The 16,545-nt window shown below is 39.7% G+C and overlaps 1 protein-coding gene across 9 annotated transcripts in view; it reads right to left on the bottom strand.

Moving 5' to 3' along the window:
- Nucleotides 1-16,327, bottom strand: part of CUX1 (cut like homeobox 1) — a 358,675-nt gene extending 342,348 nt beyond the window's left edge. For 5 of the 9 annotated variants that reach the window (XM_087889230.1, XM_034420877.3, XM_034420880.3 and 2 more), the window contains exon 1: nucleotides 16,008-16,327. In XM_087889230.1, coding sequence (XP_087745356.1) covers nucleotides 16,008-16,070 — 63 coding nt within the window. In that variant the 5' untranslated portion in view covers nucleotides 16,071-16,327. Of the gene's footprint in view, nucleotides 1-11,764; nucleotides 12,046-16,007 lie in introns of those variants that run through there. The other 4 variants (XM_034420878.3, XM_087889219.1, XM_087889222.1 and 1 more) reach the window with 1 other exon arrangement.
- Between the last annotated feature and the right edge of the window lie 218 nt (nucleotides 16,328-16,545).

Raw genomic sequence — 16,545 nt, 5'->3', positions numbered from 1 at the left:
AATTTCATGTGAGTATGATTCATAAGCTTTAACAAAAAAAAAAAAACCGCATGGAGGCTCAGGTGGCTTTTGAATCTGACCCTGCTCCAGAATAGCCCCACAATAGTCCTGAACCACCGAAAGCAGCAGGAAGAAGAAACCCAGCAAAGAATGTGGAAGTAACTCTATAAATTTGGACAAAAACCCATATATAACGTCATATTTCATAGCACACAGTGCTTAACAAAGCTAGATATGGCCATATACATAATGGCTCAGTTCTATTTTTCCACAAAAACCCATGAGTGAATAAATGCAATGAGTAAATGCGCTAACACAATAGAAGTAATTTTCTTTTAAAATGCACATCCTATCTTACCAGCTTCCATTTAAAGCAATCATAAAATAGGCACTGTTCACATATGCAATGAAAAATGGGCATAATAAATAGTTACTTATGATCATATCCCAAAGAGATGTATATCCAAAGAGGCCCTTGTACTATTTCTCAGTCCTAGAGATTCCTATTAGATGCAGAACTATTACTAAAGTAATGCTTTTTTAGGTTCATAAAAGGGACAGCAGAGAAGCAAAGAGTGCCTGGAGAAATGCAATACTTCATTTTTGCATGACACTTTACAGGGTTTGAGTGCATCATACACATTTTCTTAGTAATTGTTACATAATCCTGTTAAGATCGTAAGAAAATACTGAATCATAACCATAATTCAGCATTGTCTATGCTTGCCTATTCCATCCCTCCATCCCCCCCCCCCCACAATCCCGTACTGGCCAGAAATAATTAAATGGGATGCTGGCATCCTGGCAGCCTCCAGCATCATTTTTATTTACAGGAAAGCCTCTGTGCCACATATATTTCGTAAGCCCAGAACAGAAATACTGGATGGTTGGTGTAGTGGCTAAAGCAGCAGGTGGGAAACCAGAACTGAGTTCTAGTCCTGCCTTAGGCATGAAAGCCAACTGGGCAACTTTAGGCCACTCATTTTCTCTCAGCACAACTCTCCTCACATGGTTGCCGTTGTGGGGAAAAGAGTATTTGGTATATTTTCCAACAAGACCAGCTTGGCCTTTTCTCCCTAAGTGTTCAACCAGACTGAAGATAGGTCCGATGCCAACTCAGAGAAGCTCCTCAATGCATCAAACAACATCATGGCTAAACTTAGCCTTGAAGTAGTAGACTCCTGGCTCACAACTCAACTCTCACCAGTATATTACATCAGCTCATAACTCGTGATGAAATCCTTGAAAGTTATTCAATTTCCTTGAAAACATTTTCCTCACTTTTCAAGGACATACAATTGCCCCCCAAAATGAAATACCTATGGATGTACAAATATATTCAGAATGTACTTAACTATGCTGTTTCCCCTTCCCAAATCTCAAAAAGCTGCTTTCATTTTTAACTGGATGGTTGATTATATATTTGATGATACTACAGTTTAACTGGATACTTTTCTTACAGGTTTTCTTACTTCAATTATACTACCAAGAGAAAAAAAGCAACTTAGTAATCTTAACAAAGATTTGATCTGTTTTAAGACATGATACTTTATGATACAACCAATCTTCCAAAGATATATTGTAACTCATTTTAATAGGCAATGGCTATTTTCCATCTGATTGCCAGACAAGAGTCTACTGAAAAACACATACCTTTCAATTTATGAACTGCATTCACTTATTCCACCCATTAATAAAACAAATCAAAAACCCCACTCTTTTAAAGCAAAATTTATACAGTACACAGAAGAAGAGAGCATTCTATTACTAGACTCAGATTAATTTCAAACAAATTAAAGAACAGAAGTATGGAAACTTGACATTAAATTACTGAATTTACTAAAGCATTGTGTGCACTATGGCAAGCAGAAGTGTTGTATTTATACTCCATGGTCCTGACCTAAACATAAAATGTTTAAAAGGCTGTGTAAACATCACAGTAACAAGAAAGTATCTCCAATAGAAATGACATGCTAGTCAATTGTTAAACCCAACGACTGTTTAATGCTGTCAAATACTTCATTAAGCCAGACATACCTCAGAGATGATTGGTTGATGGAGAGAAAACAGGACCATCTGGTGGCAAGTTAAAATATGAGAAGATCTACTATGAGTTGCACCACATCTTCTCTTCACATATCTGCTGAAGAGAGCTCTAACTTACAAAAATATCATAATAAACTTTTTAAGTGCCTTGCTTCAAGCACAGCTACCCCTCTTGAATCAGTGTGCATTAATACTTTAAGCTATACTATGGTCCCAGAAGCACAGGTCCTTCTATATACCATTCTCACCCAATTTTAAATGACTTGTTTATCAAATCATCTTCCAGAGCAGAAGTAAACTTCTCCTTTCACTCCTTCCACATAAGCCACAGACTACTTATCGTGGAACTGAGTCCTTCCACCTTTAAAAGACGACATAATCCACTGAAATACTTCTGTTAACAAAGTAGCATGCTGAATCAGAAATGCACATCTCAGCAAGTAAGAATGCACATTAAGCATATCAAATGGGTGATTTTTATTAGTTATTACCAGAGCACCTTCAGCTGTCATAAAAATAGGAAATAATTTCTGACTTATTTCTGACCATATTCTTATTCCAAAGTGACCTTTCCACTTTTAAAAATATAGATGAGAAATTGAGAATACTTATAAAAGTTGGGTGTGATTTCTAAGAAACCCAAGATTTGAATAACATAAGCAGAAAGTTCTGAAAATTCTTTTACAACTTTGTTCCACCCTATTGTTGTTATTCCAGTATATGTGCATCCTACAATACACAGGGTATGTCTACCAAAACGATCTGACAAAGTGTAAGCCAGTGAGCAGTAAACTAAAATTATTTGTAAAATCTACACTTGATTCTTATGTGCCATCGCAAAAGTTTCATAAATAACACTCCTGAATGAACACTTTCATTATTAGTGCAGAGTTTTTTCTTTTAATTCTAAGTACAAAAATGATTTATTAAATCATCTACGGAAGGAACAATAATAACAAAGTAACCAACTTAGTAAATGTTTCACAAAACTGCACTTCATCCACAGGTACTCAGTTGCAAAAGTTTGCTAGGAAGCAGGCTGCAAAAATTTGAAATATCAGCGTAACATTTACGTATGTCATGAAATAATCATTTTATTGTGGAGCTTTTAATACAGATGGAGAATGATCTCCAAAGTACCAGAGAAACACTGACTGAGCAGCTTAAAACTTTTCAGAGACACTAAGTTCAAAAGTATTTCTCCATCTAAACTGAAAACGTTTCACTGTCAAATGACGTGAAACAGTCTAAGCTCTTCTAGATAATTGCAATTAAATTGCAACGAATAGGCCCTGTTCATGTGACACGTTGAACTGGGTCATGGGCTGTGGGGGCTGTTTAGCTTATAATAAAAACAACAACCAGTTCTAGCAAAGAAAATAAATAAAAGGGTTTAGAGCACAATAGGATAAAACACAAGTCCTATTTAGGTATGAGAGCTTCAAACCAGGTAGACTTTATAGAAGACAGGGAGAAGAACTAGGATTGCAACCACCCACATTCATGCATTCCACTCATTTTGCCTCTTGATTTCACCAACTGACCAGAAATTGAAGACTGAAGGGGGAGAGGCACTTATATTTAATTGTTCACTGAACTACTTAACTGCTTTAATTATTTACAATCTGGCACTCTGCTTTATTAAGCTTCTGGACAATACAGAGAACTGGGTCTTGGAAGGAATTTTTCCAAGTCCTCACATGTTTAAAAAGATGACTGAATAGGACTACTAGGGATTTTTAAAACCTACCCCCAACTGAAGATTAGAACTATGCTACTAGAGCTAGTGGGCCAGAGAATCTAAGGAGCAAGTGATAATGTATGCAAAATGGCAGAGGATCTCGCCTCCCCATAGCACAGCCTTAATCTGAATAGGGAAATCACCCACGTCACTTCTATTTTTAGCCTAGTTTGTTTTTAGAAATTGGAAAGTTCATAATATCCATTTATATTCGTGACTGGAGTTTAAGCAACAAACAATATAATTTGCTTACATCATTATAAATTGTGCCCTTTTAGTATCACTGAGGATTTAATACGGTTTGTGTAGCCTGTTACCATAATGAAGGCTGATAGAGGGGGAGGACTGAAAAAAGAAATGCAAGAAGCTTTACATGCTGTACTGTGAAAGAGCAGATCAGAGAAAATCACCTGATTTTTAGTCATAATGCTTCAGTGTCAACACTGATAAGTTGCTTGCAACATCTTCTAGCACTCATTTGTTAACAACTTGGAAACTATTGGTGGTAATTACAAAAAGAAGCTCTTTTTCTATCTAAGGTATTCTCTTTTCCCATGCTTCCTCTGGAGTGCTGAAGATGGCCAAGCATAACTACAGGCCAGCTGTAAAATTAATGTTAAGGTGACATGGAAGTAATCCATCTCTTGAAGCATTGATTGATGGGCCTATTCTGTGTGCTTAGTGTCCTTTTAAGCTCCATATTTGGAGAACAGACATGATACTTTTCACATTAGGTCACTCACAATTTATAACCGCATTTTAATCTTGATTTCAAAAACAAGTACCAGAAAGTAATCTGAAATTGTTTTAGGTCATAGAAAGCCACAGTGATCCAGTATTAGTCTATCATGCCTTGTTATTAACACATTTGGAATAATCTGCTCTTTTCAAAACACTTTAGTTCATATTTACCTGTAACAAGTAAATGCAGAATGGTGGGGAAAATGCATGTGTGCAATCTACTCCTGTAACCTGTTCACAACAATAAGTAATCCTTAAAAAGCTTGACACATGAAAATTGTTTTTTTAAAAGGATTGTTAAAATATGTACAAACATTTACACCTGCATGTCAAAAGTTGCCTATGAAACTGAACTGAAACTAACATTTATTCTTGTGTCATTCTGAGCTTATTCACAATTTCTTTTTCTGAAATACAAACTTGACACATGAATGTATAATGGGTGAATTGGTAACTGACTTTGCAAAAATTCCTTACTATGTTGAAAATCATGCAAAACCTGACACTGTACACTTTGGATACATTTGCACATAATTCTGACCCATAACTTGCCACCTACAGATATAGATAGATAGATAGATAGATAGATAGATAGATAGATAGATAGATAGATAGAGATAGATAGAGATATATATGCAAGTCTTGGGAAGCAGAGATGGAGGAGGAGCTTCTCAACTAGTAGACCCGATCCGTCAACATCAGAGAGTATTAACCCGTTAGTGACCGGCGGACCCACTATCAATGAGAATGAGAGTATCTTGGCTACCTTTACCTGTGAAAATCTACGAAAACACACACACACACACACACACACACACACACACGCATAGATGCAAAAAATTCTGTTACTACCTGAGATAATTACAATTATCTAGGTTTCTTATGCAATTGACAAATGGACCACTGAACCAGTTAAATTTTACTATTTTTAGCCTATGCCATCTGGTAAAGGCTCACAAGATTCATTTTCCTCGCCATGTACATGTATACATCTGGACTAGACTGCATTGTTTCTCTGTATCATATAATATATGTGGGTATATGCATAATTATGTATTGTCCTAAAGATGCGAGTTCCAGGTATAGTTATAGAAGAGGCGATAGACATCACGATCTCCGGAACGTTTAAAAGTTTAAAATTTTTATTTTAAAAACTTGTAGGTAGGGGCCGACGAAAGCTTAGCACAATAATTATGTATGTATTTAGTCATGTTTATGTAGTGTATATTGCAGGTGGAGACCCTTTGAGAGCTGTATGCAACGAAATTTTATTTTAATGTATGCCGATTAGTGTACATTCAAAGTGACAATGAAGTTATTCTATTCTTATGTCAACCATAGAAACAGCCTCAATCAATAACAGTGTATTCTCCTTATCAGCATAAGACAATACTCAAAAACATAAATTGAACAAATAAGATGGCATTCTTTCATATCTAATATTTATTTTGCATGTCAATATGTTTTGTTATTACATAGGTAAAAGTGTCAGCCTGCTTCTTTGTTTTCTTGTCAGCTTCAAACATATCATTTTTTAGATTTGGCAATATTTCTTACTTTCCATATGGCCTCCATTTTTTTCATGTCTCTCTCAATGAGCTATGAATCTGTTTCCCCTCAAAGGCAGCCTTTCCTAGAAGCAATCTTGTTCATTTAACCACCCATTTTACATTGTGAACACAACAGATAACTTATGTAATTACACCAGAGTGGTTACTGCTGTAACGTGTGAATAAGGGGCAACGTTCTTAAATGCCACCAGATGTCTCCATTCCACAGTCACTGTCATTAAGAACTGTTATTAAACTTTTTAATAAAAGTACATCAGTATGGATATTAATTTTGTATAAAACAAGAGAAACAAGTAAACAACTAAATGTGTAACCCACGTGCTGCCCCAAAAAAACCCAAAAAAACACCCCAAGTGTAGTGTCAGCAACTGTGTATGTTTTGCTATACACACACACACACACACACACACACACACACATCTCCTACACATCTCCTACACAACCTACACCAAATATACATATATCCTACACTGTACCAACCATTCAGGCATACATTTTTGGTAAAAAAAGAGCCATTCAAGTTTACCAGTTTATAAATATTTTTTCAGTGCTCTCCATTCGCTGTGAGAAAAACCTATTGGAATTTCTTGATCAGCTAAATGTGCAAAGCTACCCTTAGTAAGATGACAAGAAAATAAGCCTTTTAATAACAATCTAGAATAGGGAATTCTAACAATTTTAGCTTGCATAGGAATCTGGAGCTGTCTCCCAAGAGGGGAGAAGAGAGGGAAAGATTTGGAAGTCCTTTGTTGAAGCATAAGAACTTATCATATCATTATTAGTATTTTCTGATCCTCTTTCCCCTGTCTCTACATTACAGAGGAAATAGCATTGGGCTACCAGAAGGATTATCAAAATGGCACTTGAAACATTTGGAAAAGGCATTATGTAAACAGCAATAATTATTATTCCAATTCTTGTCAAAAACATCTACAAAAAATCCAGATGAAAAATATCAAAGCATTCTTTGCTTCCAGAAACGGACTATCCTACTTTATCAAGACAAGATAGGAATAACCAGAATTTGGGGATTCCAAGACCTCTCTTCCCAATTCTTACACATAAATTACATTCCATGAGGTCTGATTCAGGTCCCACAAGCCTGCCATCACAATCATAAGTCATGATGATTATAAAATGAATGTGGCCACATGACCAACCCAATTTTATGATTTTATTTTATTTTTTTTTTGCAGCAGTTGTGCTGGGTTTGGGCAAAAATGTCATATAATGCAGTCACGTGTCCATGGAACACTGCAGATGGCCATAAAAGTGGCCCAGTTGCCAAGGGCCCAAAGTTTGGTCATGTGAGACATCACAGGTAAAGGAAGAAAATATTTTAATACACTGAATTTACTGGGCTAGATTGACAAATGGCCTGGCTTAATACAAGAGGAAGTTTCCTTATTCAAATGAACTCGTAAGATCTCACAAATGGAAACAAATGCAGATTTGCCATGCCGACATGCCTAATACTTGATGCTTCAGATAGACTGGCAGCAAGTCAAAAGAATAATGGCAAGGAACCCTAGAGAAAGCTTTCAAAAGCAGACTGCTATTTTCATGAAGCAAAAATTTTAAAAAATGGATACTGTACACTGATTCAGTCATAAGCAAGATGGTAGATTAGAACAGACATGAGTATCTCACAGTCTTTCCATGCCAGTTTTCATACCAATACAAACCATTATTGTGCTGCTAAGTAAAAGTTACTATGTTGTGTAGAACCACAAAAATGATTATTTCTGTGCATTATTCTAATTCCTAAAGAATAAACTACCAGACAAAAATGGTTCCCGGCGATAGTTCTCACACATTCCTGATGTAATAAATATGCAGTGTAATCTAGCCGTGAGTGTAGTAACACCAGAAGCTGTTCATGTTCTTTAGTACTACAGCCCAACACTTTAACTCTTCACTTAGGTATTAAAAGCCAAGCTCATCATGATAGCATTCAAATGTCTCCAGGGTTTTGTCTGCACTACAAAGTTTATTATTAATCCAATGACTACCCCTTCAGCCATTATTAAATATGGTTTGGCAACTAGTTACTGCATCAGCAGTGTTCAATGCCCAATTTAGAAAGTATAATTGCCCTACAACAGGCCTGTCCATGGTGCAGCATTCATACCTGGTTTCCATAAGCAGAGGAGCCCCACATTCTATCCAGAAAAATATTGGGACAAGGGACAATTAATTGGGACAATTAAAACAAGGGACCATGTTTTCACTTATTTTCCCCCAATAACCTAAAGATAATGGAGAGACATTTTAAAATGTAACTCAGCTTGACCTATTTTCTCTTCTCCTCCTCTCAAACCATGGAACACACCGTAGTGAAGCCTCAATTTAGCAGATCTCAATGCAACAGATGAAATTCCAGTGGCATTTACATCATCGGCAAAATAATGTGATTGTCATTGATGTAAATTAAAATAAATGACATAAACAGGTGCAAATGAAGTAAATATTATTTGCATAATGATGTCATCACAATGTATATGTTCTCTAATTTAATGAACAATCTGGAGTAACGGGGAATATTTTACTAGTATTCTGAAATAGGTTATTATTACGTTCTGGAGTAGAAGACAAACTGCACTGAAACATAATTAATTTAGACACACGGCACCCAAGTTATAAATTCTCAGTGATCCATGAAGGTTATTGAACAGGCCTTGGTCAAGTCCCTGATCTGATCTGCACATCACAATAAACCATATTTTGTTCAACCAAGGTTTACTCAATAAAAAACAACTGGCTGGGTTGAAAGCCCAGCAAGCCACATTCCACATCAGGTTTAGAGAATATGTGAACTCAAGAGTCACACTGGCAAAGAATAAACTCCCAGAAATATATATGTTTATACAGTACACTTGAATAATCTTCTCTGGAAAAAGACAAAAAAATCCATGCCAGCAATCTCATCAGATGTGGATCGGTCAAATTAAACTTGGGTTTAACCCAACTTCAAATTAGCCATTTAGATTCTGAGGCAAAACACGGTTCTGCCAAGTGCAAACTATCCATATCCAGGAGACCTTCTGTAACACAGGGAATGGAAGGCAAAATGGGGCAGGGTGGGGGGAATCCAAACAGGTCTTAGATAAAACTGGAGGTCAATACAAAATCTGCACTAGTGAGTCATCCATGAAATAAGTCTGAAATGTACCTGCACCTACCAACATGATACAGGACTGGTCATCTAACGTAAGTAAAATTTGTTGGTACTTTAGAGCCCCCCGTTTGCTGTTCCAAGAAGAGAACTAGGAAAAGCGTATAGAAACCAAAGCCTGTGGGCTTTAATTGGCTTCCAGAATCGTGACTTGTACGGACCAAGAAAAAATGATTCAAGAAGTGATAGAACCAAAAGTATCAATGAAGCAACCCAGGTTAGGCTCCAGTCTCACAGAGCCAGCATCCGATAGTAACCTAAAACATTTGTGAAGCACAATTTTGGCTAGCTGCCTCATGAGTAAGCCTCTTCAGTTAACAGCCCCAGCCATCAAGACTCTCCCATAACAGTGAGTTCATGAAACAGAGAGGAAAGAAGGATGTGTCAACCCCACACTATGTTCTTGGCTTTTTAAAGATTCACACTGATATGATCTCAAGTGTAAGACTGTGGAGCCTGGAGCTGTATATTATGATGTAGAAGAGGTTGGAGCCAGAAATCTGCCTTTCACTGACAGGTATCTAAAGGGGCAGTTAACAATGGGCGGCCTGCCTACCTTTCTTAGTTTCTTATCTCCCACCAGCAGAAAAGTTTCTTTTGACCTCCTTATAGGTTCTCCCAGGGGAAAAAAAAAAAGAAATCAAGCAGCAGCGTGGAATAGATATGGTCTCAGATCTAGCTTCAAACAACCAATGAAGCCTCTGGAAAATTTCTACCCGACAAAAGCACAAATTGGTAGTCAAGTGTTTATAAACTATGTAATCTTTCACAAATGCCACAGGGAAAAAAAAGAGGGGTCAGATGGATTGATAGAGATCCGTTTCACTTTATACCCAGTGCACCCACAGAAGAATTCCACTGCATAAAAATAGAGATCGGAATCCGATTTTCCAATAAACAGTTAGAACCAGATACTTTCTTCCCTATTAGTTCTTTCAGCCCATAAAAGGAAATCTGACATAAATTCAAAAGACAGGACAACTCAAGCTGAAAGAGACTATTCTACAGTAGGGATTACAAATGCAATGCTCCGTTATATAGTTAACTTTTTAAATAAAGTACACACATTCTAAGGCCTGCACATGTGTTAGTCGTTGCTGGTTCTAACAAACTCATCAGATACTGCCTTCTTTTCATACATCCCAGCAAGGTGAGAGCCTTTATCAGACACATTCTTCATAGCCGAGAGGGAGAGAAAAACTACGAAGTCGAACAAGAGCTAACGTAGAATGAAGTGTTCGGCATCACTGACATTCTTTTCCGCTTCTCAAAGAAAAATGTGTGGCATTGTACAGAAGAGGGCAATGGTAGCTGCTCTTCCTTAAAATACACGACAAGAAGAGTACTGCAGAGTAGCTTGTCAGCCACAACTCTTTTAGTATTCATCAGAGACAACAGTATGTACAAGTTCATGAAAATTTCTGAGTATATCTTGCCTTGGGAAGAGAGTGGCAATTATATCTATATTACGCTACATACTGCATCTCTATGATAGATGAACTGTTGCAGTATCATTATCTTCCTAGCAAGGCAGCCAATTAACACAAAGCCTGGCTATACACAGCATAAAGAAATTTTGTGTAAAAAAAATTATTAATCAAATAGAACTCTCCGCCAATATTGCCAGAAGGTTTCAACAAGAAATCTAGCACTACTGAGAAGAGGGTCACATTTAGTTTGACAAAAACAAGATTGAAGTTTATACAAATGTGCCAAATCAAGTTTTACAGTAGGCACAGGAATTAAACTGAACTATTTTTACAAAGCAGTAACAAAAAAGATTATCAAACTGCCATTTGGCTGCATTCTTTGCTATTATATTTACATATGTTTACACTTTGAAATGTTCGGTTTTAATCAATATAGCTTTATTTTCACAAACACAGTATTTATAGAAGTACCCATGCAGTAGCAACTAAAACGTTTTGGGATTATTCTCATGGGATGTGCAAATTTTTCCATTCAAAGCAATTACAATACATAGGCAAAAGTGAAGTCAGCTACAATTAGAGTTGTCAGATCATGTTTAACTACATCTTAATCTAATCCATACAATTCCACATCTGGGTCTCATTTCCTGAATTCCTGTAGGTATTTTAGCCACTTTTAAGAACTCTTTCAAGTACAGAAAGTTCAAACAAGCCTACCTTAATCTAAAGATCTTTTTTTTAAAAACAGAGCAAATAAATAATTTGCCTTATCTTTTAATCTTTTTCCAAGGCAAAGACCAGCAGCCCCTACCCTCATGAGGACGAGGAAAACAGTTGAACGGCGTTTTATATTCATGAGCCAGAATGTTTCCAACAGTTAAACTCCCAATTGACAGAAAAACAGTACAAACATCATTCCACTCCACAACTTGGGCTCACACACACACAACCCAAAACTAGGGTGTTTTACTACCACTTTTATTCTCTGGACACCAGAGGAATATACACCCCAGTTTAGCAACCAGTCTCTAATGCAAGCACACACAAACAGAGCCCTCACCTTTACTTCCTCTTCAGCTGTGCCAAACATCTATGTATGCACAACTTCCAGCTCTTTCTATGCTGAACTATCCCCACACCAACAGGGGCATTGGCTGAATAGACTACTCAGCAGGGGAGAAAGGAAAAGGGAGGGAGGGAGGGGGGGGAAAAAGAGCAGGTCTCCAGCCAAATTCATTTACATGTCAGGCATTTATAGAGGCTGGAGTTTCCTGCCCCAGATCAACCAATCTATGCCACAAAAAGACTGATCGACAGGGAAAGCTCCTACTGGTCTTTTGTGTTCTTCCTACTTGTAGTTCGTATTTATTTACCCATGCACATGGACACACACACACACACCCCTGAGCAGTGTTATTAAGTAGCCTGCAATCTCATCAAGGAACACCCACCCACATACATAAGGCAATCTTTATCTTGTCCATTTGCTCCCCTCCACAAACTCCTTTAAATATGACTTCTAAACATAAAATTTATGTTAAAAATAGAGAGAAGCATGTATCAAAATACTTGATCATAGAAATTGTTCCCGCGGAGACCTCCACCAGGCAGAGGCCTTGTCCCTGCCAACAATGAGAATCCTGAGATAAGGAAATAAGATAAACAATAACACCCCCCCCACCAGCCATGGGGGGGGGGAAGCAAGAAAGAGGAATCTCCCTTTCCTTCCACCATCTAAGTACTATACATTAAGACAGCTGATCCAAGGGGGTAGGTGTCCCTACAAGGTCCAAGAGAGCTTGCTGTTCTATAGCTCTCTCCCACCCCCTCTTCCATTAAAAAAATAACATCCTTAAAGTTTCTGGAAGCTCTCATCAGGGGCAGTTATTAATTAGAACTTGGTATCAAATACCCACATTTTTTTCAAATGTATTCCCCCAAAAGTCAAGATGATCCCCCAGAACACAAAAAAGTATAACACATCCTTCCAGGATCACCGATATCAACATTACAATGACACCTCATGTAGAGACTTCTCTAGCCCCCAAATTTGCAGAAACAACTTTTCCACAGGCACATGAAGTAACAACTGGAAAATGTGTGAAAGGAGAGAAGTAAGATGGCACAGAACCTTCTCCTCCAAGCTACAACCCAGCCTCTTAAAATGCAGAAAGGACAGTTCGTTAAAGCTAAACAGGTGAACATAAAAGCACACAATCCCAGAGAAAAGACATACACGCATATATATATATATATCAATTTAAGGGGGAAATGGCAAAGTGAAAAAAGAAACAGGTCCTGCTACAGAGTAGCCTCCCTCCATTCTCCAAACCACCTCTAAAGATTCAATTAAAACTTTTGAAATGAGGATTTTTCCTAAATGAGAGAATGCCCCTTTTCTTTCCACTAAAGTGCAGATGATACAGAAAACAAACAGAGTTGGGGAGGGTCAGTTCTAGCCTTAGGACATCCTGTTGGAACTCAGGGAGCCATCCCATTTTTAGGAAAAAGCGGGTGGAGGAAAGGGGTCCTTTCAAAAGAGGAGATTCCCCCTCCCCAATTCCTTTAAAGAGAACCAGCAAAAAGTTCTCCTTTTGCCTACTACCCAAGCACCCAGCATCGCACCTAAGCAGAACACAAGACCATCCCTCAGATGAACCTGAAGCTGCAATCTTAAACATGACATTTACTGAAGAGCAAACACAAAACAGTAGGATTTATTTCTTTACTCCTCTTCCAATCTACCAAAAGAATTGAGGGGGGGGGTGTTCATGGGAGGAGAATAGCCATATAAGACTTGCCTTGTCCTCCCCCATTACAAGATCTCCGTCTCCCGCTTCGTTCTCTCTCTGGCACACAATATAACATCAAAGGCGAACAGTGGACCCCATAACATACAACAGGATTAGACAAGTCCTCCCCTGACCTTGCACATTCTCTCTTCCTTCCCACACTATGAAAGAAGAATCAACTAATTCGACCCCTCCCCCCCTTTTTAACTCGTTCTGGGGAAATTGGGAAAGGAAGAAGTGGGAGGAAACGCTTCCTCCCCAAATACTGGAGTGGGGGAAAATGCAAGAAAATTGGTATTATTTCACAAAGGGACTGAACTGTCCTTTCTAATAAAAATAGGAGGGGGGGGAATAGAGAACTGCAAGGGTAGGACTTACTTAAATATAGTACACTCATTATCAATTAGTACTAGCCAATGCTTCCCCCCCCAAAGGAAAAAAAACCCCAAACCATAAAATGCATTATGGTTTCTCTTTCTTCAAAGAGAAAGGCAATATTCCAACCCCTGCCCCCCCCCCAAAAAAAGATTTGACTGAGTGGAGTGAAATGGGAAATCTTAAATCATTAAATAAGCCAGCAAAGAAGGGGGGGAGTCAAAAGTCACTTTGAAGGAACCCCTCCCCACAAAATAATGCCAGAATCTTAAAGAAGCTAAATCCAGTATTAAGGCAGCTCACATTTTTTTCCAGCTATTCCCATTAGTTTACCATCAGGATAAAAAAAAAAAAGAGAGGCATGTTTGGAAAGGGGAGAGGGTGGAAAAAAAAGTTGGTGCTTCGATGACAGAGGACGGAGAAAAAATTGGGGGGTCCTACCCCCCAACCCCGTGGGCCTCATAAGGCAGCTTCTGACACTGGGGAAGCAGGAAAGTCATTCCTTCCTAGTAGCTTTTCCCCCTTCCCTGGTCAGTGTATAAACTCCTTGCAAAGTTTCCCACGAGCTTCAATTTAATGCATTTGGTGTGCGTGTGTTTGGGGGGGGGGGTTTAAGTCCAGAAGGAAAAATGCTTTTTTGGAGGAGCCAGAGCAGAAAGAAACATATTACCAGATCTGCATATAAAAATACATCTACAGCATTTTCTTTTAGCACTTCTTTCCCCCATCCCATAAAATTTAGTCCCTGTTAAGAAGAAAAGGGACTCATTCCAGTAGGGAGGGGGGGGTTGAAATGAGTGAAAGAAACAGGTCAGACTCCCTCCGTTTACAGGTTATTTTAATATTCCTTCCTCTGCATAAAAAAGAGGGGTTTCTAGAGGATGACAGAGTCAAAGAAAGGAAGCCACCCCAGAACACCTCCCCCCCCCCTTAACGCACAGCTTTGGAAGGGGAAATCAACCTAGAAAATAGAAAAAGCAGAGATCCACATGCATCTGTTTTAAATATATATATTGTGATGATTTTAGTTCCTTAATTCTTTCACTTTATATAAAATTGGAGGGCTGTTTCAGAAAAAGAAAAAAAAAAGACAGGGGGTGTCCGATGGAGGGAGGGGAGAAAATAAAAGAAAAATAAGACAGCCCCCCCCCCCTCCCGCTCAAGTAAAATTTCCTTAAGTCTAGCCCCCCTCCCCCAAACTGTGGGACTGTTGAAAGATACTAATTGTTAAATAAAAGTGTTGTTAAAGTAGGGTCTGTTTTAGATGGGGGAGTGCAAAAATAAGTAGAAATCAGGAAAGGGGGGGGAAACAATATCTCCAGTTATTAATAAAAAAATCTTTCACTCTTCCCTCCTTTTTTAAAAAAAGGGGACTAGTCGGAAACGGGGGGGGGGAATGTTTAAAGAAAAGTGCTGTGGAAGAATTAAATGCGTCTGGATTTAGGGGAAGGGGCTGCACAAATAATCAAGACTCAAGGAAGAGAGGGCAGACCCGCTCCCCCTTATTGTTATTAGTATTATTATCCCCCCACCCCGGTGACTCTCTGTCCTCCTTTATTTATAAAAAAAAACTAAGGCTGCGGAGGGGGGGAGGCTTCAAGGAAACCCGGGTTCCCGGGAGTGATGCTGTTTTGGGGAAGGGGCGCTTCGGCGAGGGACGGTGGGGAGGGGGGCGGCTGGAGGAGGTGGCGAAGCGGCTCCTCCATCCCGGGACAAGCCACCTCGGCGGCGGCGGCGCCATCTTGTTGGGATCGATGAATTGAACAAAGAGGATCAATTTCTGATCGCGGCGGCGGCGCCGGGTTATCGATGGGAGGGAGAGCGGAAAGAGGCGAGGGGAGGCGGGCAGGGCTGGCGGCCGCCACCGCCGCGTCTCCGCCAGGCTTGGAGGGAGCCTGGGGGGGGGGGACCCGCAGGAGTGGGGGGGGGGCGCTGCTTCTGCCCAGACTTTTTTTTTTCTTGGAGGGGGGGTGGGAGGTTTTCTTAAGGGGGAAGACAAGGGGGAGCCCCCCCTCCCCAGGGCGCCTGCAAAGGGGAGAGAGGGAGAGAGAGAGAGAGGAGGGGAGGGCGAAGGAGGAGGAAAGGGGGTCCCACGGAGAGGGGGAGACCCACGCGCCAGCGGACCCCGAGCCTGACCTGCAGCTGCTGTAAATCAAAGCGCTTCCAATATTGAAACATCGATCCCACATTGGCCGCCATCTTGAGACATATTGAGACAGAAGTGAGCGGCGGATCGAGCGAGAGAGAGAGAGAGGGGCTGGAGAGTGCACGGGGAGGGAGGGAGGGAGGAGGAGGAGGAGGAGGAGGAAAGGGGGAGGAAGAGAGAGAGAGAGAGAGGGAGGGAGCGAGCGGGCGAGACGCTCAGAGGAGAGAGAGAGAGAGAGGCCGGCAGCAAAGCCAGGCAAGTCGAGGGCGCGCGGAAAACCCGGACCGGCGAAACAGGGAGCTCTCGGAATGGCGGGCTGGACTTGCCAGCCCAGGGAAGAGAACATTAATGTGGGTTCAGACATTTTTTTTTTTTTTTTATCTCTGCGAAACCGGGCACTTCTTTCCTTTGTGTCCACAACAAGAAGACGCGCACTTTATGCGGTTTTTCTTTTGGACTTTGGGACTCAAGTTATTCTGGTGGGGTTTTTTTTTTCTTTTTTTTTTCTCCTCTCGCGCTTTCTATGCA

Source organism: Pantherophis guttatus, chromosome 1, assembly GCF_059756535.1.
Source record: "Pantherophis guttatus breed Tessera chromosome 1, ASM5975653v1, whole genome shotgun sequence".
Classification (NCBI taxonomy): Eukaryota; Metazoa; Chordata; class Lepidosauria; order Squamata; family Colubridae; genus Pantherophis; species Pantherophis guttatus.
Note: the sequence above shows the minus strand (reverse complement) of the source record. Positions and strands in the feature narration are given on the sequence as shown.